Source organism: Coptis chinensis, chromosome 5 (genome assembly GCF_015680905.1).
Source record: "Coptis chinensis isolate HL-2020 chromosome 5, ASM1568090v1, whole genome shotgun sequence".
NCBI classification, from domain to species: Eukaryota; Viridiplantae; Streptophyta; class Magnoliopsida; order Ranunculales; family Ranunculaceae; genus Coptis; species Coptis chinensis.
The window spans coordinates 87559438-87583632 of record NC_141460.1 but is presented as its reverse complement, the minus strand read 5'-3'; the positions used below and the strand labels follow the sequence as shown (position 1 = coordinate 87583632).

At 41.5% G+C, this 24195-nt stretch overlaps 2 protein-coding genes and 1 pseudogene across 2 annotated transcripts; 1 reads left to right on the top strand and 2 right to left on the bottom strand.

The window, feature by feature from the left end:
- Positions 1–266: 266 nt before the first annotated feature.
- LOC147499743 (heat shock 70 kDa protein 14 pseudogene) lies at positions 267–1883 on the top strand (annotated as a pseudogene).
- A 5254-nt stretch (positions 1884–7137) lies between these two features.
- Positions 7138–9232, bottom strand: LOC147499742 (uncharacterized). Its single transcript, XM_086559196.1, has 3 exons — positions 9047–9232; positions 7322–8180; positions 7138–7220 (listed from the first exon to the last, which is right to left on the bottom strand). The coding sequence occupies exon 2, from the start codon at positions 8110–8112 to the stop codon at positions 7624–7626; it is 489 nt and encodes a 162-aa protein (XP_086415322.1). The 5' UTR covers positions 8113–8180; positions 9047–9232; the 3' UTR covers positions 7138–7220; positions 7322–7623.
- A 1507-nt stretch (positions 9233–10739) lies between these two features.
- LOC147499741 (putative purple acid phosphatase 20) lies at positions 10740–17023 on the bottom strand. The gene is made up of 5 exons (XM_086561528.1): positions 16603–17023; positions 13954–14245; positions 12771–13345; positions 11177–11265; positions 10740–11064 (listed from the first exon to the last, which is right to left on the bottom strand). The coding sequence occupies exons 1-5, from the start codon at positions 16750–16752 to the stop codon at positions 10881–10883; spliced, it is 1290 nt and encodes a 429-aa protein (XP_086417654.1). The 5' UTR covers positions 16753–17023; the 3' UTR covers positions 10740–10880.
- Positions 17024–24195: the final 7172 nt, after the last annotated feature.

Below are 24195 nucleotides of genomic sequence, written 5' to 3'. Positions count from 1 at the left end.
CGGTCGAGTTGGGAAGAGACTACCTAGAGTGATGATCGTGGTTTGGAATTATCGTTGCACTTGAGATGAGAACCGCAATAGTGTCAACTCGATATTCCTTCTTCAATATCTCATGAGCATATGATCAATGTGGAAATCAGCTTCCACTCACGTGCCCATCGGAGATCCGATAGTGATGGAGTATGGTATGTCAAATTTGGGAGGATTCTGTAATTTTGTTGTTGTCGGTGGTGGTGAATGGGTCAGATCTGGTGGTGAGTGGAGAGATGGGTAGAGAAGACGGGGAAATGGTGTTATCCGATTTGAAGGAGATTGCCGAGAAGAATTTGAATAATATTTTGTTGTGGATTGTGTTATTGGGATTCCTATTTATTTTCACGGATTTTACGAGGAGGGTGGTTATGGATGCGGCTACTATCTTTGGTTTGCATCCTTTGAGGTTGTTTCATGAGACTACGGCTACCGCTTTGGCGTATGGGATTTATAAGACTGATTTACGAGAGAATGATCGTGAATGTTGCATTTGTTGATGTTGGGCATGCTAGTATGCAGGTTTGTATTCTTTCGGGTTTAAGAAAGGGCGGTTGAAGGTTTTGGCTCATTCTTTTGATTCAAATCTTGGTGGTAGGGATTTTGATGAAGTGTTGTTCCGGCATTTTGTGGGGAAGTTAAGGGTGAGTATAAGATGGATGTCAACCAGAATGCTCGAGCTTGTCTTAGACTTCGAGAGCTTGTGTGAGAAGTTGAAGAAAATGTTGAGTGCAAATCCGAGGCTCCTTTGAATATCGAAAGTGCTTGATGGATGAGAAAGATGTGAGGGTTTCATCAAGAGGGATGAGTTTGAGAATATAAGCATTCCTATTCGGAGCGTGTGAAGGTTCCTTTGGAGAAGGCTATCGCATCTTTCGGGTCGATGATGGAGAATATACATTCGGTTGAGGTGGTTGGTTCAGTTCACGTGTTCCCGCTATCATTAGGATTTTGACCGAGTTTTTGGGAAGGAACCGAGGCGGACTATGAATGCCGGTGAAGTGTGTTGCCGGGTTGTGCTCTTCAATGCGCTATACTCGGTCCCACACTTAAAGTTAGAGAGTTTCAGTCAATGAGAGCTTCCCCTTCTCGATTGCCTTGTCCCGAAAGGGATCGCGATCCGATTCCAGAATGGAGCAGCAGATCAACCACAAAGCACTGTTGTCTTCCCCAAGGGAAATATCATTCCTAGCACAAAGTCTAACATTTTACAGATCATCAACTTTTACAGTTGATGTGATATATGCTGACGCGGGGGGTTTGCAAGTTCCTCCAAAGATCAGCACTTACACGATTGGTCCATTCCAATCAACAAAAGATGAACGAGCTAAACTAAAAGTGAAAGTTAAGCTGAACTTACACGGGATTGTAGCTATTGAGTCTGCCACACTTATGGAAGAGGAAGTCGAGGCACCAGTCATGAAGGAACCAATGAAGATGGGTACTGATGAGACTCCAAGTGAAGTGGCTCCTGTTGAAACCGGCGAACATGATGTAAGCATGGAAGACTCTAAGAGTGTTGGAGATGCTTCCGGAGTTGAAAATGGTGCTGCTGAATTTGGAGACAAGCCTGTGCAGATGGAAACAGATGCTAAGGTTGAGGCTCCAAAACGGAAGGTGAAAAAAAAACTAGTGTTCCAATTTCTGAGTTGGTGTATGGAGGAATGGCAGCAGTTGATCTGCAGAAAGCTGTAGAGGAGTTTGAGATGGCCCTACAAGACAGGGTCATGGAAGAAACAAAAGACAAGCTACAGCTGATTGTTCATCAGGAAGAAGTATGGCTCTTGCGGTGCCTAAGTGAATTACTGGCTACCGTGATATGGATGAAAGTTTATAATAGTCCAATTGTTTAGTTATGTTGAGGAATTTTAATAACAAATAATAGTAGGCTCGGAGGGTTGCCGGGAAGACAGAGTGGAGCAAAAGGAATGGAGAATAACAAGATCAGAATGGGGTTTTGATGAGGATGATTCCTACAATTGTTCTTCATGCCCAGTCCGTGGATGTGTGGACGAGCATGTTAGTTGCATTTACAGGTCATTTTATCCTTTGTTTTCGCAGTTCATTGACAAACGCCTTGCCAACTCTGACATTAGTACAATCCTCGATGGGTAAAAGGTGTTCTTTATTTGCAATTTCGATTGTGACGATGGTGACAATGGTGGGTGGTGACGATGGGTAAATAATGAAATGATGGTGTTGTTTTAGTGGTACTGATCGGTGGTTCTGGTTTGAGAAAGTGGTGACAGTTGTGCTGATCGATGGAAGGTGATGGTGGTGCAGACAACTGATTGAGTGAGGGAAGGTGCTAGCGGTGATTAGAGATGGGTGCCTGGAACTAGTGGCTGTTGGTTTTAATTGTTGGTCTTGGTAGTGTTGGTTTGATGGATGCCTGGGCGTGTTGACTAGTCTGTGTTGTTGATTGTGATATCTGTGCTGTTGGTTGTGATTTCGGTGATGTTCGTTTTGTTTGTTGTCGCTGTAGTGGTGGGTGTTGGTATTAGCGCTAAGTTATCTAGGTGTCCGCGGGCCCGGATGGGTAACATGGCCAATCATTGTGTCTATATTCTCGTAACTGCTCTCGATCAACTGTAGGACGACGGTGTAGGTATTTGTATGTATTGGAGATTGAACCTTGGCTTCCACATAAAGTCTGGAGAAATCATAGTTGTGTTTCACAGCCAAAGTAAGTGCATGAGGAATGTTTGGTGAAATGCGCGTAAAGATGTTTGTTCTGTGTACATGTGAAAAAGGGAATCCTTCATGAAGGTTGCATAGTGATATGAAGGCGAGTTGCATGCAACGAATAACTCGGAAATCCAGAGGAACAAAGAGATCTAGAGTTTGGGACTGAGATCAACAGATTGGAGCGTCCGAATACAAATGGTAAGATGATTACTGAAGAGCAGGGGAGACATGTGGCGAGGTTACGAGAGAAAGAAAGATTTTCATGCACCGCGGAAACGAGTAGAGATTGAGCTGATATTTACTAGATGATGTTTGGTCTATTCTTATGTGGGAAGAGATAGAGATGAGCTGCCTTTAAGCCAGAGAGCGGGGGGGATGAGCTTTCCGCGGACCCTCTTGTCCGAATCAAACGTGGGGGAGGCTGAGCTGTTCCCGGATGTGCATTCCGAAGGAGAGCGGAGGGGTTCGAGAAGACCCTTCGTGGATATGTCGTGGGACTATCCGAAGGAGTGCGGGGGGGATGAGCCCTCCGCAGACCCTTGTGTCCAAACAGCGCGTGTGGGGCAGGCAGAGCTGTCCCGAACCGGCGATAACCCGGTCGAGCCCGCGGAGTGGGATGAGCCCTCCACGGATCAGAGATGCTAGAGATACATGGGGCAATGAGAGAGCCCCAACAGGCGAGAGTCTGAGCGAGCCCGCAGAGTGGGATGAGCCCTCCACGGATCAGAGATGCTAGAGATACTGGGGGCAATGAGAGAGCCCCAACTGGCGAGAACCCGAGCAAGCCCGCGGAGTGGGATGAGCCCTCCGCGGATCAGAGATGCTAGAGATACATGGGGCAATGAGAGAGCCCCAACCGGTGAGAGCTCGAAGCGAGCCCGCTGAGTGGGATGAGTCTCCCAGATCGGAGAGATGCTAGAGATACATGGGGCAATGGGAGAGTCCCAACAGGCGAGAGCCCGAGCGAGCCCGCGGAGTGTGATGAGCCCTCCGCGGATCAGAGATGCTAGAGATACATGGGGCAATGAGAGAGCCCCAACCGGCGATAACCCGGTCAAGCTCGCGGAGTAGGATGAGCCCTCCGCGGACCAAAGATGCTAGAGATACATGAGGCAATGAGAGAGCCCCAACAGGCGAGAGCTTGAGCGAGCCCGCAGAGTGGGATGAGCCCTTCGCGGGACAGAAAGGCAAAGAGACAGGCAGGTCAAAGAGAGTAGCCCCAGAGCCTGGTTGAGCCGCAGGTCGGAGATGCAAGAGATATGCGGACATGAGATCTGAACAACGGGGGGATGAGCCTCAAGGACATGAGATCCGAAGTCAAACCCACGGGGGCAGCAGAGTTACCCTCATCGACTCCACTCCAGAGGCGAGAGATAGCGGGGGATGAGCCCTCTGCGGACATGAGATCCGAGTCAAACCTGGGAGCAAGTGGAGTTGCCCCTCATCCGACTCTCCACTCTAGAGCAGAGACAACGGGGGGGATGAGCCCTCCATGAGGACATGATAGAGATTTCTATGAAGGAGAGAGCTTTATGGCGGGGGAGACCCTCCATGAACATTGTAGTGAGTTATGAGAAGGAGAAATACAGGGGACAAGACACTCCGCGGACATAGTGGTGAGTTCTCTGAAGGAGAGATGGTGGCTGAGGTGATACACCCGCATGACAAAGCTGAGTTCCGGTGAAGGAGAGCAGGTGGTGGGGAGGCGCATCTGCACTGATATGGTAGCGAAGTTCTATGTGAGAGGTGTCATTGGGGTTGAGACACATTGTGGGCATGGTATTGAGTTGAAGAGAGAGCCGAAGGGGATGAGATAGTTGAGTCCCACTGAAAGGGAAATGAAAAGGGAGACACTCTGGCGGATATAGAAGTGAGTTATGTGAAGGAGAGATTATGATGTATTTGAGACACTTTGGCGGACATAGTGGCAAGTTTTGAGGAAAAGAGAGGTCGGCCGAGGTGAGACACCCGCGGGACATAGTAGTGAAGTTCTATGAAGGAGAGCTTATGATCGGGTTGAGATACATTGTGGGCATTGTCGATCGAGTTGAAGGGAGAGATCGAAGGGGATAAGATCCTTTGGGGATACGTTAATGGGGTATATGAACAAGAACTCGATGGATTGAGTACTTTCACGACATACTGGTCCGAGCTTGAGTACATGGATCTGAAATGTCCTAAGGAGGAGAAGACTACGTCTGATCACAAGATAATCGTGGATATCTAGAGTTCAAAAAGAGAGACAAGAAAGTTTGAGGACTTTCGGGTCCATCGTCATCATCGCCGCCCGAACCCGAGGGGGCAAATGTAGTAGCCATATTGAGGGGATGTATCACATAGGTATTGGGCCAAGAGATAAGGCCCGCACTACGATGTGTTGAGCAAGAGAAAGGCCCAAGACTAGACTAGGCCCCATGAGGTAAACCTAAGAGAGGGATATAAAAAGGAAGAGAGGAGAGTAGAAGAAGGAGGCTAACAAAGAGGGGAGAGGGGTGAGGAGAGAGGTGAACCACGCGGCTTGATCCCGAAATGGGTACGTAGGCAACCAAATTGGTGCAGCCGATCCAAAATAGAGAGTGAATTTGAGTAAATTTAGAGAGTCGCGAGATTCACAGTAATAGGGTGCAACATTACTCATGCAAGGTCTCACTATATTTCTTCTAGAATCATATTACTACAATCTCTAATCCGTTTTGGGTTCATTAACAAACCCTAAACGGATTGAGAATCGATCCCTAGCGAGATGAACTCATCTCTAAGTCCATCTTACTAGTATGAGGAGTTGAACTGATATTAATTTCATCTCTTAAATACCATCTCAACTCCTAGATTTATGAAACATACTCCTGTCAAATAGAGGACTATATATGAGCTCAAATAGGACTCACGCGAGACTAGCCCAGGGGTGAAATAGGTGGCGCACGCGAGTCATTCTCAACCTCCTGGCCTCAAGTTTGGCCGGACACTACCATTTTGGGGTAGGGTGCTAAATGGATCCTAAGTTCTAAGCAGTTAATCCTACTTCTAAAAAAACATATAAGGATCCTCACATGAGCATCATTAACCCTCCACCTTGGAGGGTCTTAGCTTATGATCATTGGATTGATAGTTCAGACTAATTTAGACTATATGCTCTGTTTGGTTCGGTGCACCGACTTGCAAATGATAAATAGTTGCAAATGGCATGTGATTGCATTGCATCCAACTTACTTGTGTTTGGTAAATCCAAGGCAAAAGGATGTAAAGTTGGTTACATTATCCCACTATTTTTTTTCACATCTTATAAAGTTGGTTATATTATCCCATTACTTTTTTTCACATCTTAAATAAGAGAGCACCTCTATTGTGTTTGCATCTATTTACACAACTTTTTTGGCTGCAAGTGGATGTCATGGAAACTACTTGTATAGTGCATATAATTGCAACTTGTTGCATCAACCGCCTATTTGCATTTTGCTACCAAACACTGTTTTGTGGGTGGTTACTTGGAATTAGGTGCAATTGCATGTAAATACATCGAACCAAACAAAGCATATAATGTATTAAGAACAAGAGAAGTGGAAGAGTAATCAATGCTGATTTACCTAAAATATGAAGAGTTTATTAAAGAAACTAAAGTGTTCTTAGTGTTACAAGAGAAGAATTCTAGAACTTGGAAAATAAAACATGAAAGTGAAAGTGCAAAAATGAGAGAATGAAAAGTGCATGGAGTTTTCAAAATCAGTCCATATCAAGAGCTTTCTCTCCCTTCCATCTGACGTGAATCACCTCCCATATTTATTACATTTATTACAATCCTATCTTCTCAAACCAAAACATGCCAAATTACACTATTTTGGATAACCATGCATTTAACCACATGCAAAGTGTCAATTTGTGTCAATAATTTGGCAATTTTGTCTTGACTTGCTCCATGATTGATGACTCATCTCTTCTTGTGGGCTCGGAAGGTGGGTCCATGTGCCATGTCTATTAGTGGGCCCGGACGTCAATTTCTGTAAAATCTGGCCTAAGGTAAAAGCTTGTTGTACTGACCATCTTGACAGTTTACTTTGCTGAAATTGGAGTCCAGGTTCAAGAGATATGAGCTCCAAAAGTTGACACTTTTCTTCTCCGTCTTTGTTGAGCTACACAGCTGATTTGGAAGACTTCAGATATATGTTGTTCCCATGCTTTAACGCAGGTTTAACCAATATTTTAACGGTAATGGCAAAAACCTGCAAAAGTACGAAAATATAATTATTTCATGATTATTAAACACATAATTACCCAAATTGCTATATCTCAATGGGGTTTAATATTAGAGTTTTGGGTGCTTATCAGCTACCATACCATCTTCTCGAGTTATCGAGGCGAGATCGCTTCACGGTCGCCCAACTCTTTCTTTCTCCGACTCTGACCGCTTGAAACGGATGCATTTCGTCTTTCAAAGCCTCGACATCACCCTTCTCCATTTTAGCAAATTGAGCCGCCGTCTTTAACTTCTGATAACCAGCTATCAACTGCACCAAAAGAAGATCGCAACATCACACAAGTGCACATTTCAACGCAAATATATGAAAGACTGTAAAATCAATCCAACAATGACAACTTGAGCGCTTACCAAACAATGCGCCAAGTCCATAACCCTCAGTTTATGTTATGGACCCTTAGAATCAAGATCCTTCCTATCTCCATCGAGCGTCATCCCCTTCAGTAAACAAGCTGCTATAGGTGCAGACATGTAACTAATGTCTGACCTCTTCGATCACGAACTATTTTTGTCCCGACCTCTCAATCACATACTCCATATTGCATTCCAAAATGTCCTTACCTTTACCAGAAGAACTCTTCCCACTATCCTTGGCAACCCCCTTCTCCTTCACCCTGCCAGCAGTAGGGATCGGAACAATTTCAGTACCACCACTACCCAGAATACTGAGCCTTCGACCTCGAACTACGCACGGTCTTCCCTCCAGTTCGCTCAACACTACAAGCACCTGAGCTGCTCCCAATAGCATTCCCAACCCCTTTAGCGACCTTCACAGCTTGCCCTTCAGACTCTTCAGCCTTCCTCTTCAGCGTATTCTTCCGCTCACGAAGGCTGGCGGCGATGTCATCCAGGTCGAAGGGGGCATCCTCCTGCACTCTCCCCCTTGCAGCGACCTCAGACCTATCACCATCAGGTTGCCTCACTGACCTATTACCACCAGGTCTCTCCTGAGCAGACCAACTCTTGTTACTAGACCCCCTATTGATAATGCCACTATCCTCATGCTCCATGCTTGAGCCACTTGATGATGTAATCACGTTCTGACCTCTGAACCTCTTCTTCTGTTGTTTCCTCTTTGCCCTGATCCCGCGTCCTTCTATTTCAACAAAGTAGTTGGCCACTTCAGGCAACTTCTCCCGCATCTCAGCACGAGTCAGACGAGCAAACTTCTCTATCACGCTATGTCCTTTTCTTCTGGCAATAGCGACCTCTGTAACATAAAAAAAAGTCAAAGGTTAGTTCGTTATAGCACATACTTATCAACATACAAAACAGAGGCATGGTCCAACCAAACAACCTAGTACGTACTAGTAAAATTACAAACCCTAGTCTCCACACTAAACCCAGAAGTATAATAACTCCTAACTATAAAAAACGGTCTCTTCTCCCAGGGTTCGTTACTAACCCCATCCAGAACGCTAGACTTCCCAGTCAACGTCTGTAAGCTAAAGTTGTTAGCTCTAGATCATTTCACAACAAAATGCTCAGCAATATGCACAACACCAATGTTGTATTCTCCACTCTCATTCAAAAGGTCGAATACTCTGAGCAAACACCATGTGTTCCCAACTAACTAGCAGGGTGCTTTCTCACAAAAATTTAAAAACTCACATGTCAGCCTAGACAACGATAACCTCAACCCTGCTCTCAGTTGCCCCTCGCAGATAACCACACCATAGTCACGGGGGACGAACGTGTTACTAAAAACGTTAGCGTCCTCACCCAGCTCGTGAATCTCCAGATCGCTTCCACGAATATCATACACACGCCTCAAATCACCAAAGCTTTTCAGAGCTCGCTTGTCTATTACCCTAAGAGGCAACCCACTAGAGGATGATGCACCAGAACTGCTCGCCACCGCGACCACAGAATCAGAACCAACCTCCTTTATCTCCTCACTTAATGAAAGAAACCTCTCGAATCTCATCAAATCGAATATCATCTGAATCAAACATACTTCCTCTTCTTTCACAAGTTACAAACAACTACAAACGTCCTCACAACCCAACAGAAAAAACAAATGGCAGAAGAAAAATCTCAAAACAAAAATGGCAGAGAATAAAAAAAGAAACTAACCTTACGCTCTCATTCTCAGTAGGATGCAAAGTGATGAACCCTTCAATTCTCTAGGCGTATATTGAAAGCCACCGGTTCATTTCCCAAAGAAGTGTAATCATTTTATTTAGCCCTAACGTGCCACGTCTCCCCACAAAACAAGGCGGTTCAGTTGCAACTTTTCAAATCAGCTGTCTCACGTGCCTCACACGTAGGAGTGTAAAAAAAAACCGTTGACCCATCATCCGGTAGGGTATCCGGTCTTCACCCGCCACCCAAACCCGCACCGACCCGGAAACAAACCCGCCCCGCCCCGCCACCGTTTTTACGCGGTCGGGCTATGGGTGTAGGTTTTATGCTCAAACCCGACCCGTCAAGCTGCCCGACCCGTACCGTGTCAAAAGTCGTTGACCCAACCCCGTTGACCTGCACAATCTCAAGACTCTAACTCTAATATTTTTGTATTTTGTTTATATTTTCTTTTAACTTTTGTAGGAATTTGGGAGATATGAACACAAACTTATGAGTTCAACATCAATTTCAAATATTCAAGTTTGAACATTGGGAAAATATCAAAAGTTTAAATTCAACTTTCAAATTTTGGAGAAGATTAATCATTCATCTTTGTATTAATTTCGAATTCTTTTAATTTATATTTTATTGTTTTGTACCATAGATCCTCGCTCCCATTTTCATTTTATCATGCTATGGAAAATAATCAATTTACAAATGATAAATCACGAGAAAAAAGTTTCAAATTTACAAATATGATTTTGGGTTTTAGTTCAAGTTTTTTTTTTTTATTTATTTATTTTTAATTGATTGATTATATATTTTTTTTTCTCTATATTGTGAATTGGAAATATATTACTTGCAGAATTAGAAAGTTTTTTTCTGGGTGAAATTGGGTTAAAATGATAATTTCCACTTGACCCGAATGACCCACCCAAAACCCGCCCGTAAACTGACCCAACAGGTCGGGTGATGGTACTAAGACATGACACTTCAACCCGCCCCGCCCCGCCCCGTTGGTGACCACTGAGTTTGTATCCCCTAGACCAGCCCCAACCCGACCCATCATTATTTGACCCGCGGTTGACCCGCCCCGCCCCGTATTACACCCCTACTCACATGTGCCAACTTAAATCTATCACCAGATCGCTATCAAAAAACAAACAACCTGCAGAGAGGGGGCTGTGTGAGGGAGTAATATATACTTACAGTAAATATTAAGCACGTGTCAACCACAACAAGACGACCACACTCACCCATACGTCCAAGTCGCTTATGATCAACTCATACAAATCAAGCGACCTCATCAGCACCAGAACGTTAGGCGTCCAGAACGCTCTGCTCCCAAAATACCCATGTCTAGAACGTTAGGCGTCCAGAACGCTCACATCAGCCAGCACCACAATGGCTAGTAACGTATGACTTGGTTGTCGCCTTAAAGACTGGAGCTTCAGATGCGCACACCATTACTTCACCGCAGGACACCTTCATGGCTCATTAAATGTCATCAGGTCCAGAACTTGACTGGACGCGGGAGAGGAAGAAGCGTGGGCATCTGTGCCTATATATATAAGGAAGATGAGGAACTACGTCTGACCTGATTTAAGTCTCCTCCAGCAGAGAGAACTTGATACGTAGGCAAATTACCTACTCCATTAAGGTTAAACGAAATTTAACCTTTACAAGGCTATAGGAGAAAAAATTGGCATTTAAACTATTGTATGTGTTTAAAAGTAACTGTGACAATGTATTTTACAAATACAAGTTACTACACTTGCTTTCTCCTCTACAAAGAATTTTTGTGTTCAAATTTGTATAACAGAGTAACAACTAATCGATCAGTCTACACTTTGCAAGCCGGATCGGACACATGGCTTCTTAACCAAACAGTGTCAGCCACAATGGACTGAACATCATCATTCCTGTGCCACTCCCACAGCGCATGACTAGTGTTCACAACCTTGAACCTTCCATGCCCGAAACTTGCTTCCCTAAAAAGTGATATTTCTGGTTTGGGATCAATATACCTACACACACAAATATACATAGTTACTTACTCTTCACCCAAAAGGAAAAAAGAAAAGTATAAACATCATTAAAAGGTAGCAAGTGCAATAGTAACATCAACAATTAACTTACTTGCTAGCAAGGCCTTCACGATTTCCCCCATCACCAATGGTGATATGAACTGGGCCGCAACTATCAGCTTTGTCACTGTAAACGCGTGACTGGTATTGCATTTTGAGAGAAAACTTAGTTAGTAGAAATTAAAGCACTCATGTAAATAAACCAAAATATCTTTGCACTTTGTGCTAACTCGACCAACATCAATAAAGTTTTAGGTATTTGTTACTGCCGGACCCCAATTTGTGTTGGGCGGACTCCCAAAAAAAATGATTATTACAAGTGTGTCATTGGTTTCAAAAAGTCCAAAAAAATAATAATTATTACAAGTATGCCATTGATTCCCAAAAAATTGAATTCGAAACTCCAAACTTAAACAACCCGGCTAGGTCATTTGGACTAAGTCCCAAATGCTTAGCACACCGTTGGGACTTAGTCCAAACGACCCGGCTAAGTCGTTTGGATTAAGTCCTAACGACTACACACCGTTTGGGACTTAGTCCAAACGACCGCCACACTGTCAAGAACCCAAAGCGAGCTTTGAATTTTTTTTTAAAGTTCAAATCCCAAACGACATGGCCATACCGTCTGGACTGAGTCCAAAATGATGTGGCCATGTCGTTTGGGATTTGGACTTATAAAAAAATGGTCACACCGTTTGGACTTAGAAAAATCCCCAACGATATGGCCACACCGTTTGGACTTAGTTCAAAACGATGTGGCCATGTCGTTTGAGATTTGAACTTTGAAAAAAAATTCAAAGTTCTGTTTTTTGGGCTCTTGACCCGGTGCCCCGGTCGTTGGACTAAGTCCCAAAAGGGTAATGGCTAAGTCGTTGGGACTTAGTCCAAACGATCTCGGCCGGGTCGTTTGGACTAAGTCCCAAACGGTGTGGTCAAGTCGTTTGGAACTTAGTCCAAACGATCTAGCCGGATCGTTTAAGTTTGGGGTTTCGAATTCAATTTTTTGGGAACCAATGACATACTTGTAATAATTGTTTTTTTTGTGGGAGTCCGCCCAACACAAATTGGGGTCCGGCAGTAATAGGACCCAAGTTTTATCATCATCGGATTATTATACGATTTCTAGCAGGGCTCTCTTCTGTCCGTTTGAACTCTTCATAATCACAATAACATCAGACAATAAACAATCCAGCAAGGCAATCTAGTTGACAAGTAAAGATATTGGTTTAACCCAGAACTTCAGTAATATGAGATCAAGAAGTTTATTTTATTTTAAGATTTAACTGGTATGTGTACACCTTTCCAAGTTCTACATGTATAATGATGTCAAAAGGTGCACTGCGGCAGGAAGAAAAAATGTTAAAAGATAGAAAATTGTCAAATAGAAGTTGTTACAAGCTATAGGTACTATTGACATAATCATATAGGATCATATCAGTAAATAACTATATAATTCTAGGCGTAAATTATCGATCTGATTCCCTCAATCCTCTTACTGACTCAGTGACTCCTGTTACGTACAAAAGATTCAGATAATTTTGCTTTCCTATTATTGTTATTGTGGTCGTTGTTCTTATTGTTAATGGTTTTCCTATTAGAAGAGCAGCAAAAATAAAAGTAGAAAGAAGATTGTCTACGAAACTTACAAAGCGTTCATATGCATGAACATGACCAGCAAAAACAACATCAACATGAGCCCCGTACAGCAATCCTTCCATGGATTTCTTCATACCATCAGATTCATATTCCCCTTGGTGTGCAGTATTGCTATTATACCATGGCGCATGGATTAACACCACGATCCATGGAGTTCTGTTCCTATCAACCTTGGCCAAGTCGGCTTGGAGCCACTTATACTGCGCCGAATCAATCTCAAAATCAGTGTAAGAACCTAACATAATAACATGAACTCCAGCAACTTCAAACGAGTAGTACAGATTGGAATCGGACCCACTCTCCTCAAATGGCATATGCCATCTGGCATTATAGGATGTGAAGGATTGAGAGTGAATTACAGGAATCTTCTCAATCTCATGGTTTCCCTGGGTCACCATCCAAGGCCGTTGGCTAGCAAGTGGCTCTACAAGCCTTCCAAATGAGTCCCAGAGTGGCTGGTCAAGATCGGCGTACGACAAGTCTCCAGGCAAAAGCATAACATCAAAGGTTGATCCGGCAATGTGTTCCAGGGTCGATTTTGTCCACTCTGTTTGCCCAAGATCACCTACATATATTGTGTTAATTAGGATATGACTATTCAATATATACTGTGATCTGAGACCTAATAGGAATAGATAATAAGAAATGAAGTCTTGGGTATCTTAGTAAACCATAAAGAGTTCGCGTTACAAGCAAATTTCCCAGTGTAGAAGATCTAATATCTTATAACAAATAAAAAGAAGGGTGAACTAGTATTACCCCCAGATGAGCCAATTAGAATTTCCCCCCACTAGATGGGAAATTAGGGTCTCCCCCCCTAAATACACACAAAAAAAAATCGGTCAACCCACTTTGACTTTTTTTTTGTGTGTATTTAGGGGGGAGACCCTAGTTTCTCATCTAGTGGGGGGGAAATCCTAATTGGCTCATCTAGTGGGGGGTAATATCTTATAACAAATAAAAAGAAATTACATGTAAGTTGACAAATAGAATGCCACTGCATCCTGGTGTTGTGATTATTCAATTTATTCAATTAGTAGAAGTGAAAAACAGAATGGCATTGCATCTAGAAGTGATGTTATTCTTCTAGCATAAACCACACACTATTATGTAAAAGTCAAATATAAAGCTAGGAGCTATATTAGAAGAGAAGTTTGGTGATGGTTAAATTACCTACTACAGCAAATTCAATAGGAAGTCTAACTGGTGGTGTCCTGAAGCTGAACTCACGCTGTGAATTAGAGCCACATCGATAAAAATACAGAGTGTTTGGTTCCAAGGGACCGATAACTACATCATATATTTTCCCTGACGTGTACATTAAGTAGTTATACGAAGATACGCTTCCTGATGCAGAGAAATTGTAAGCTCCTTTTGTTACACCGTAATCAACTGTTGCAGGAGTTTCATCCTCAGTGATCCAAGATATTCTCATCTTGTCCTTGCCCACCAAAGATATATGTACCTGCAATTTTTTGAAACATAGTTATTCCTACTGAGTTTGTATTCAGTCACGCCTTAATTTATGCACCATTGGATCAAGAAATTATTCCCAAGACAAGCATTTCATAGGAGATTAGGAGTAAGTGAGCAACCAAGCAAGCATATGCATTTCGAGAACACAGATTTGATGGTGCACACATTTGATACCTAATCATAATTTGTAAGGTAGACCATTTTTAAATCTTTTATAATTGTTAATCGATAAAACATAACCGAATATTCAGTTTGGTTTCGGTTCGGTTTGGGCCATCTATAAGCTTCAAATCAAAGCCTCTATGAGTATATTGATCACCACCCAAGTGAATTTTAATAAATATATTAAATATATAGTATTGGTGCCAATTTATATATGTTGACAAGTTATAACGTCAATCACAAGAAGCAAGTATTTAAGTGCTCAATACCATGAAATATTTAGCAATCATAATAATAATAATAATAATAATTTTAAATTTCTATATATATCTAGCACTCGGCTTGGTTCGGTTTCTATCGGTTAAGTGAACTGTTAAACTAAAAACCATACCTAACCAGTCGATTTTGTCTTTTGAGAATGGGCAACCGAACCGAAAAAATAAAAACCCCGTTAATTTCACCCGGTTCAGCTCGATTTGGTTCGGTTTATAGATTCCCCATTTTTTTTAACAACCTTTTTCTTTTTCTTTTTCTTTTTTATTCTATACTTACATGGGAGAGTGACCACCAGGATGTACACCATGCAAAATCAGTGTTCTAAAAATCAGTCTAAGCGATCTCTAGGCGTTAGGCAGTGCTCAACCGACTCGCCCAGGCCCAAGTCGTTTAAAAAATTGGTAGACCAATTAGGTGGGCTAGGCGGTCCAATGAAGTTTTTTTTTTTTTTGAATGATTAAATGTCAAAATTTAAAGACCCGTGTAGGCTTAAGATTTGAATGAATTTAAAAGACTAAAGTCCAATATTTTTATATGAAGTAGATATTCTTCAACTATTACGCATTTTTGTAATAACTATCTTTGATTGTGTTTATTTTGTGAGTTATGGTAAATGATTTTCTTCATTTCTTATAGTATAAATGTGTATTACTATATATATTATAAGATATATTAGGAAAAAAAAACCGCTTAGCGCCTAGCCGCGCTGCCTAAAAAGCCTAGGCGCTCTCCCATTGCCCGACTACCACCTAGCGTTTTTTAGAACATTGTGCAAAATCATATATGTGCTTGTAATTTCAAGTGATATCTATCTATGAGATTTTATTTTAAAAATATTTTCCAATTGAAATCAAGTCCCGCCTATTCTCCTAGAAGTAACACACTTCTACAGTACACTCTCTAATTCTAGAACTAACTAGCTATTTTGTGCACACACTGTTCTTAATTTAAATCTTTAATATGGAAAAATATTTCTAGCTTTCTAGGATTTTATAGCTAGTTAGTTTATTCCAAGGCCCAATATATCGCTGAGATTTCTGAGATATCGTCGATATATCTTGTTTTTTAGGGTACACGAGATGGAAATATTCGATATATCTCCACCGAATATTAAATCTTGTTTTTGCCGATATATATTGTAATTTTTTATATATCGATATATATCGACTGATATATACTATATAAATTGCTGACTTCGTTGATTTTGACCGATTTTTATTAATATATCAATAATATATCTGATATAATCGATGATATTTCTGATATTTTCTGATATATCAACATACAAACTAAAATTTTGACTGGTTAACAAAAAAAAATGGATATATCCGATATTTTTGATATATTTTGTTTTTGGGTACACAATATATTGTCTGAATTCGATATTTTGATCCTTCTTTTATTCTTTTTGTGTGATTATGGTTGAATAAAGTAAATATAAATATAAAAGGAAAATGAAGTCATGGTCTTATCACTCACGGGTGTAAAAAAAGGTTGCAAAAGTTCATGATGGTTATGGAAGTAGAGACGTAGAAGAAAAACATGATGCAAACATAAGACACGTACTCGTGACTGATCAGTAAGTCCGTATGTGCCAAACATGCAGGTAGGCAATGGGCAGCCAACTCTTTCTACGCAACAAATAACTAATTACACTCTCCATAGTCCATACTACGATTCAAAATTCAAATATATAAAGATATAACCGCATGCAAATAAGCGAAGAAAATCCATCAAATAGAACAAGAGAAACGCAAACATATATTGGTATGAAAACGCACCATACGATTAAATAACTCTAAAAGCCTGCATAGCCGCATAGGAAATATCATCATCTTCAAAAGTTTAATTTGCTAATATATATATATATGCAACCTCTTGATCGAGGAAAAGCAAGATGAAATGTACCTGTTGAGGGGAGGATTCATCGAGATCGTCGGACAATGGAACAGAAAGGGTATTTCGAGGAGGTGGGCGATCATAAGAGATACCGAACCGAAGAAGCCCGGAGAAACTGAAGAGAAATGCAATAGCAAGTAACGAACCTGTAAGAGCCATGGAAGTACAATGACAACGAAAACTGAAGAGAAATGCAATAGCAAGTAACGGTTACAGAGATTATCTCTGTACCCGGTTGTAGAGATCTCGAATCCAAAAGAATACAGAGTGGTTGGTGTAGTTGCGATTGTTCCTAAATAGGTTCATGAATATATATGTACGGAAGTTGGACCATTTGACTAACTCTTATGAGAATTTGGGAAGAAAGGTGTACGTGCCGACTGCCGAATGATTGTGATATTGAGAGACGTACTGATATCTTTCTTCATTTAGTTTGGACAGTTTTTATGTCTCTTATTATTTTGGAACTTATGTCGACATGTGGCCTGGGTGCGACTACAGAATGACACGCGTTGTTGGACGTCGAGGATATTCTGAGAATACGCTTCTTTCGACGGAAGTTATTTCAGGGAATCATGGTTTCCTAGTATAGAGATGTTCTTCATCTTTTTGACTATTGGCTTGCTGTTTCTGAGTTTCTTTGTGATTTATATGGTAAAATTGTAAAACCTTACAATAGTCCATTTTATAGCATTTTTTAGGAAAGAAACCAAAAAAACACTAATCAATTTCAGAAGCAATATTAAATAATTGACATCAAATTGCACGGTTTTGGATAAACCGCGGCGTATAGCTTTCTCAAAACCGCGCCACTGAAGCCCATCTTTGAAGTCCAAGTCCACGCGGTTTTCTAGAAACCGCGCGGTGTTTGAAACACCGCATGCTATGTCTATATAAACATGACCAAAACCGCGCGGTTCATTCATTTTTAACTTTTCTCTCAATTTATAAACCCTCTCTTTTGTAAAAAAAAACAAAAACCTACCCAAACTCTTGAAATTTTATATGGATTCTTTTCGACGGTGATGACGATGAGTATTGACAGTACACAAACGATATTGGTGATGATGTAGAGATAGAAGAACCTGAGGAAGTACAAGACGGTGGGGGGGAAGAAGCCGAAGATGTCGCACCGAGTAATAGACATCCCTATGTACTTGAGTATCAATTGAACGACTTCGATTGACAATTTAATCCCGATGAAACACTTGATATGCAAGTTGTGTCTTCTACACGTGATACAAAACACGTGTCGAGTGTATAGTGGCCAGTTAATTCTCAGGTAATTAATTAGTTTTGATTAAATATTTTGAATATTATGCATTAATTAGTTGAGTTGGACCAATTAATTATTTATCTTAATTATATGCATTATTTTTTTTTCATAATATCAGCAAGTTATTGACTACCGAGTTAGATCGGCTTTACTTGGTGTTAGAGAGTGGTGGAAGGTTCTTAAGAGTTTGGATGAATTTGTACATATTAGATATAGTATTTTGTGTACACCTTTTAGTCTTTTGGTTAATGTAGATTATGAGAAAACTAATTGGACAGTAGTCATAACTTTAGTAGAAAGATGGTGGAATACAACTTATACATTTTATTTTCCTTGTGCGGAGTTGGGGTTCACACCACTAGACTTCACCATAATTTTTGGGTTGAGTATCGGTATAGGCCAACCGGTACCTTTTAATACAAATTATGAGAACATTGGTAGTATGCTTATAATTTTTCCTCGCTTGGATGTGGATGCATATGATTCTTCTAGTATTAAACTATCTCATATTAAGATTGCATACATGAAACCTCTCTTGGATCCTAATACACGATCGGAGTTAGCTTTGACTGTTCTACCTGGTAGTGAGGGTATTGATCGATGTGTATGTTAGAGCTTTTTTGATATTTTTTATTGAGCATGTTATGTTGCCAAATGGTCATTCTACGGTACGACTTGGATATTATGCTTATGTTTTTGAGTTGCATAATATAAGAGATTATGACCTTGGTAGCTCAGTATATGCCACATTGATAGCGGCGTTAGACAAATCTTCACAGACATTTGAAAGTAAAAGTCCTCAAATTGCAAGATTCACAGGACTTTGGAGATTTGGTTTTATGAGTACTTCCGTTGTTTTTGTCCTAACATAGACATGATTGCTAATACTCGCCCTAGATTTGGAAGTTGGTTAATTAGGGCCTCACTTGACTCGTAACAGGGGGCATATTAGAAATAATGTGTGTATGGCTCGTGCTCAGATTGATATTAGATCATTGTCATCTATTGAGTGGAGACCTTGGCGTTTGTCTACTACCTTTGACGATCCAGTTGTGCAGCATGCTTGTGTTTTGTCACGTCACAGAGTTGTTTTTGTCACACGTGACTGTAAGGTTTGGTACTGTGGCGACAGATGTTAGAGACAGTTGACTGGACGTATGGAGTTCCATGTGCTCCCATACTAGATGTTAGTGATGATAAGTCATGGAGTAGAACTCAAGTTCATGAAGTTCATACCAGTTGTGGTCCTTGGCCAGATGCGTCTTCTTTTTTGTTGAGCAGACTGCTGATCAGTATTGTAGATGGTGGAACCGTGTCTCTATGGGTCCGTTATTGCCCCCTGTTGGTCGGGCAAGCAACTTCAAGTTTGTGGGCCTAGAAGGGATGAGACGTGAGCTATGTATTCCTCATCCACCATAGCCTATTTACAATCCACAACCTATGAATGCATATCATCCAGCTCCTATGTCTGCCACTAATCCTCAGATGTTTGTCGTGTGTGGACCTGATGGGGAGGCTACTTACATTTCCATTCCTGAGATGCTTGATGCTTGTTTCTATGAGTTAGAGCCGTAGATTGATCAGTATACCCTAGTGAGTTTAGTTGTTTTATTTATCTTCTTCATTATATATATAATATGTACTCACACTGTATTTTCTTGGATTTTCAGGCTAAGGTTCAGGAAAGATATGAGAACAAGGTTTGTATGTTTGATGGGATGAGGACTGCCATGTATTATTATAGCCAAGAAAGAGAGGAGGCATATTCGCAAACATATCAGCAATCCCAACGTGCGTATGATGAGACTCGAAAAGCGTATTAGGATATTCAGCAGGTGTACACACAACAACATCAGGGATATGAGGAACTTCAGGCTGAGTTAGTTAACCTTCGTGCAGACAGAAAAGATCTTGGTTCTCAGGTTAGGAACATAGAGGAGCAGCTTCAAAACATCCAAATAGAAAGAGGAGAGTCGAGTGGTAAGGGGCATAAGAAGAGAGCTAAATGAATTTTATGTAATATGAGATGTATAAGAATATGTAACATGAGCAGAGTATAATTCATTCCTAGTATCATTTTCATTCTCAAACAATTGCACAATTCATTCTTATTAGATACATAATCATAGGTTTTGGACAATTTTTATCATTTTGGATAAAAAAAGACGCACCTAAAGACGAAAGGTTCGAAAGGTTTTTGTTTTTCTTTCTCTCTGCTTTGTCTCTACTTTGTGTTGATAGAATGAACAATGAAAAGCCTTCACACACAAAAACCCTTCAGCTGCACAAATCTCGAAAACTGACAAACCGTTTTGCCTTCCCCCAAAAAAGCAATCAGAACCTCGCCCACAGTCGCGATTTGGGCCCATGGATCAAATCCAACAGTTCCCGCACATTTTCCAAACCCATTCAAACAAACCAGCTGTATGACACGTGTTTTAAAGTTTTATTTTATCTTTTCTTTTCACACCATAGCTGTTCAAAGAATAAATAAAATAAAAGGGGATGTGTAAGTACCCTCCGTTCTACATTCATATCACTACAACACACGTGTCCACACACCAGGTCGTATCTTCACAGCTCGTACATTACCAACTCATACCAAGCCATCAGGACATAACAACGACCCAGACTTAGGTCATCCCAAACATCAGATACATCCATATATGGAAGCAAATGATCTACCGCGATCATGGAGCTCATTCAACGCACCAATCAAGGAGACATTTACTTTGTAACATCAGGAGTAATGACGAATCATCAAGATAGCATAAAATATGGATCTACACTTGACAATGGCCTGGAGCAAATAAGGAAAGTCAGCTCAAACATCTATAAGTAGAGAGAGATGAACTACATAAGGCTTAATTCAAGTTTACCGGAGGAACTTGATACGTAGGCAACTCTTGTCCAAAGGAAGAGTGCAGCCATTCCCTACCAAACTCAACATCAGGTTGTAGACATAAAATCCACACCTCTACATTGGCACCGTCTGCCAGTTCATTTCCTTGAGAAAAACACACACACTATTTTCTCAAGCCCACGAAGCTAGTAAAAAAAATCACCATGGAAGCACAGCTACAAGCTCTATTAGATCAAGTCAAGTTTCTCTACGAGTCATTCACCACACTCCTATAATAAAACCAAGCTATACGCGAGCAAACCATCTCAAACACCAACAACGTGGCTCCAAACACAATTGAGAACAACACAGTCATAGCCCTCACCACAACCACCAATCAACGACTATAAGACATCATCGAGAAGTCAAGCGAAAAGGCCAGCGCAGCCCAGATTGTACAAAAGATGCTACAGTCGTACAAGGCATCACCATTCACCACCGAAATCAGGGACAAGTAGCCTCCCACATATTTTATCCAACCAAAGTTCCCATTGTACGAGGGTAGCTCATGTCCAGGCCAGCACATAGCTCGCTTCAGCCAAATCCTTGCGCTTTACAGCGCTCCAGACTATGACTACCTAAAGTGCAAACTCTTTCCAGCCAGCTTGAAGGACGGAGCATTAGACTGGTTCTACACGTTCACTCTTGATTCAATCAACAACTTTGATAAGCTGGCCGAAACATTCGAAGCAGAGTTCGTCCACAACAGGAAGAAACAATCCGACCTAGATTCTCTGTTCCAGCTGAAGCAAGCACACGGCGAAACTATCCACACTTTCCTAGGACATTTCATGAAGGAACTCCTATCAATGGAGCCAAGCCTCAAAGAGAGCTTCGCAACTTCCACGTTCACCTACACCCTCCTAGATAACTCCGACCTAGCAGGGTCTCTCATGCGCAACAAGCCAGAACGCCTAGACGACCTGTACCACAGAGTCGACAAGTACATGAAGTACGAAGAATGGATGGCCCAGCGCAAAGGCAAAGAAGTCCTCGCACTAAGCGACAAGCGAGGGCCCAAAGAAAGCAATCAGTACTCAGGCAACAACAACAAGGGAAACAACCCCCACATGCCCTCATACACCTTACTTCTCCAACTTCTCTAGGACGCCAAGCCATATCCTGAAGAAGATATATACAACACCTTACTTTAAGCCAAACATCAACAAGGTCATAGCAATACTACTGCCACTTCCATAAACTCCACCACCATGACACCGATAAATGTTGGAGTCTCAAACACTACCTCCAAGACTTAGTCGAAAAGGGAAAGCTAAAAGAGTTCCTACCAGAAAGCGACCTCAGGAAGCTAAATGCCAAAAGCAACAGAAGCAGGAGCCAGATCCATGAACAACTTGCTCGCAAAAGGAGTAGAAGCAGAACAACCCGACAATCTAAATCTCCAGGTCGGTCGAGGCACAACAGGAGACAGTACTCCTCCGATCACAACAAGGAGAAGATAATCCACATGATTACAAACACCTCCAACAATGAAACCTCAGGTCAGGAAAAGCACAGGTGTGTAGGTGCACTACAAGAAATCTACCACCTCTCCCATAAAGCTAAAATAATCACTCTTACTAGCTCTCAATCTACGATCTCCATATCATTTACCGAGGAAGATCTTGACAAGGTGTGCTTACCCCACAATGATGCCCTGGTAGTGCATGTCAAGATCAACAGATGGACAATCAAACAGGTCCTAATCGATCCAGGCAGCCCTTGCAATATCCTCTTTTACCAAACATACAAGGATATGCACCTGCCAGACTCGGTAATGATAGAGTCAAATGCACCACTCTACGGGTTCAATGGAGACCGCACAGATGCCATTAGAGACGTAATCTTACCAGTCTCTATTGGAAAAAAGAGGACATGGTCAAGACCTCAACACGCTTCAGTGTGATTGATGTCAAGTCGTCCTACACTACCATCTTAGGACACAGGTGGTCTCACAAGATCCAAGCAGTTCCATTAATCTTACACTAAGTCCTGCGGTTCCCCGGACCCCGAGGCACCATAGAGCTCATAAACAACCAAATAGAAGCTCATCGATGCAATCAAGTCAGCGCAACAACCACGGCCAAAACTCAGGTCGTCCAAACAAAAGAAATATCAAAGCCGTAAGATCCTCAAGCTTCAAACCCTCCAGCATCAGCAACCGACAAACTCAAGGAAAAACAAGCACAAATCGAACCAGGAGAAAAAGTCAATTTGGGCACAAATGATGACCCAAAATTTGTTTATGTAGGGGCTGATTTAGACCCCAAGCTCAAGGAGCAACTTGTCAAATTTCTATCTCTCAATAAAGATGTTTTTGCTTTGTCATATATCGATATGCCAGGAATCGACCCTCAGGTCACTTGCTGCAAATTAAATGTAGATCCAACTATAAAGCTTATCAAACAACGACCTAGAAAACTAACACTCAAATTTTAAAAAGCCATCAATAAAGAGATAGAAAAGTTCAAAAATATAAGATTCATCAAAAAGGTCGAGTACCTTACCTAGTTAGCTAACATTGTAGCCATTCCTAAGAAAAATGGCCATGTATGACTCTACATAGACTTTACCAACGCCAACAAGCATTGCCCAAAGGACAACTTCTCCCTACCAAGAATTAACATATTGGTAGATCAAACTTGCGAACATGAGCTTCTATTATTTATGGATGCATATAGTTGGTACAATCAAATACCACTTGCAGAGGAAGACCAGGAAAAAATGTCATTCATAACCGAACAAGGAAATTTCTACTACAACGTCCTACCATTCGGTTTAAAGAACACCGGTGCAACCTACCAAAGACTTGTCACAAAGATGTTCAAAGACTTGCTGGGCGACACTATGGAAGTCTACATAGACGATATGGTAGTCAAAAGTGAAAAGGCTGGCGATCACATTTCTCACCTGCAAGAAGCATTTAAAAGATTGTGCCAAAACAAGATGAAGCTCAACCCAGCAAAATGTGTATTTGGGGTAGCCTCATGGAAATTCTTAGGATACCTCGCTTCACAAAGACGCATTGAAGCAAACCCAAAATAAATACGAGCTCTCCTTGAAATGTCAGAACCAACTTCCAAGCAACAAATTCACAAGCTATCTGGCATGGTTTTAGCCCTCAACAGATTCATCTCACGTGTATCTGACAATTACAGACCGTTCCTGCAAATACTCAAGAAAGGCGCAATATTCACATGGACAGATGAATGCCACAAAGCGTTCAACGACCTGAAGGTTTACCTATCAACTCCGCCCGTCCTATCCAGACCAACTGAAGGAGAGACATTGGGGCTTTACCTTGCAACTACCGACTTTACCATTAGCTCAGTCCTCTTCCGCGAAAGCGAGGGAATCGAAACCAATCTATTTCACCAGCAAGACATTAGCAGATTCAGAAAAACATTACTCTACAATTGAGAAA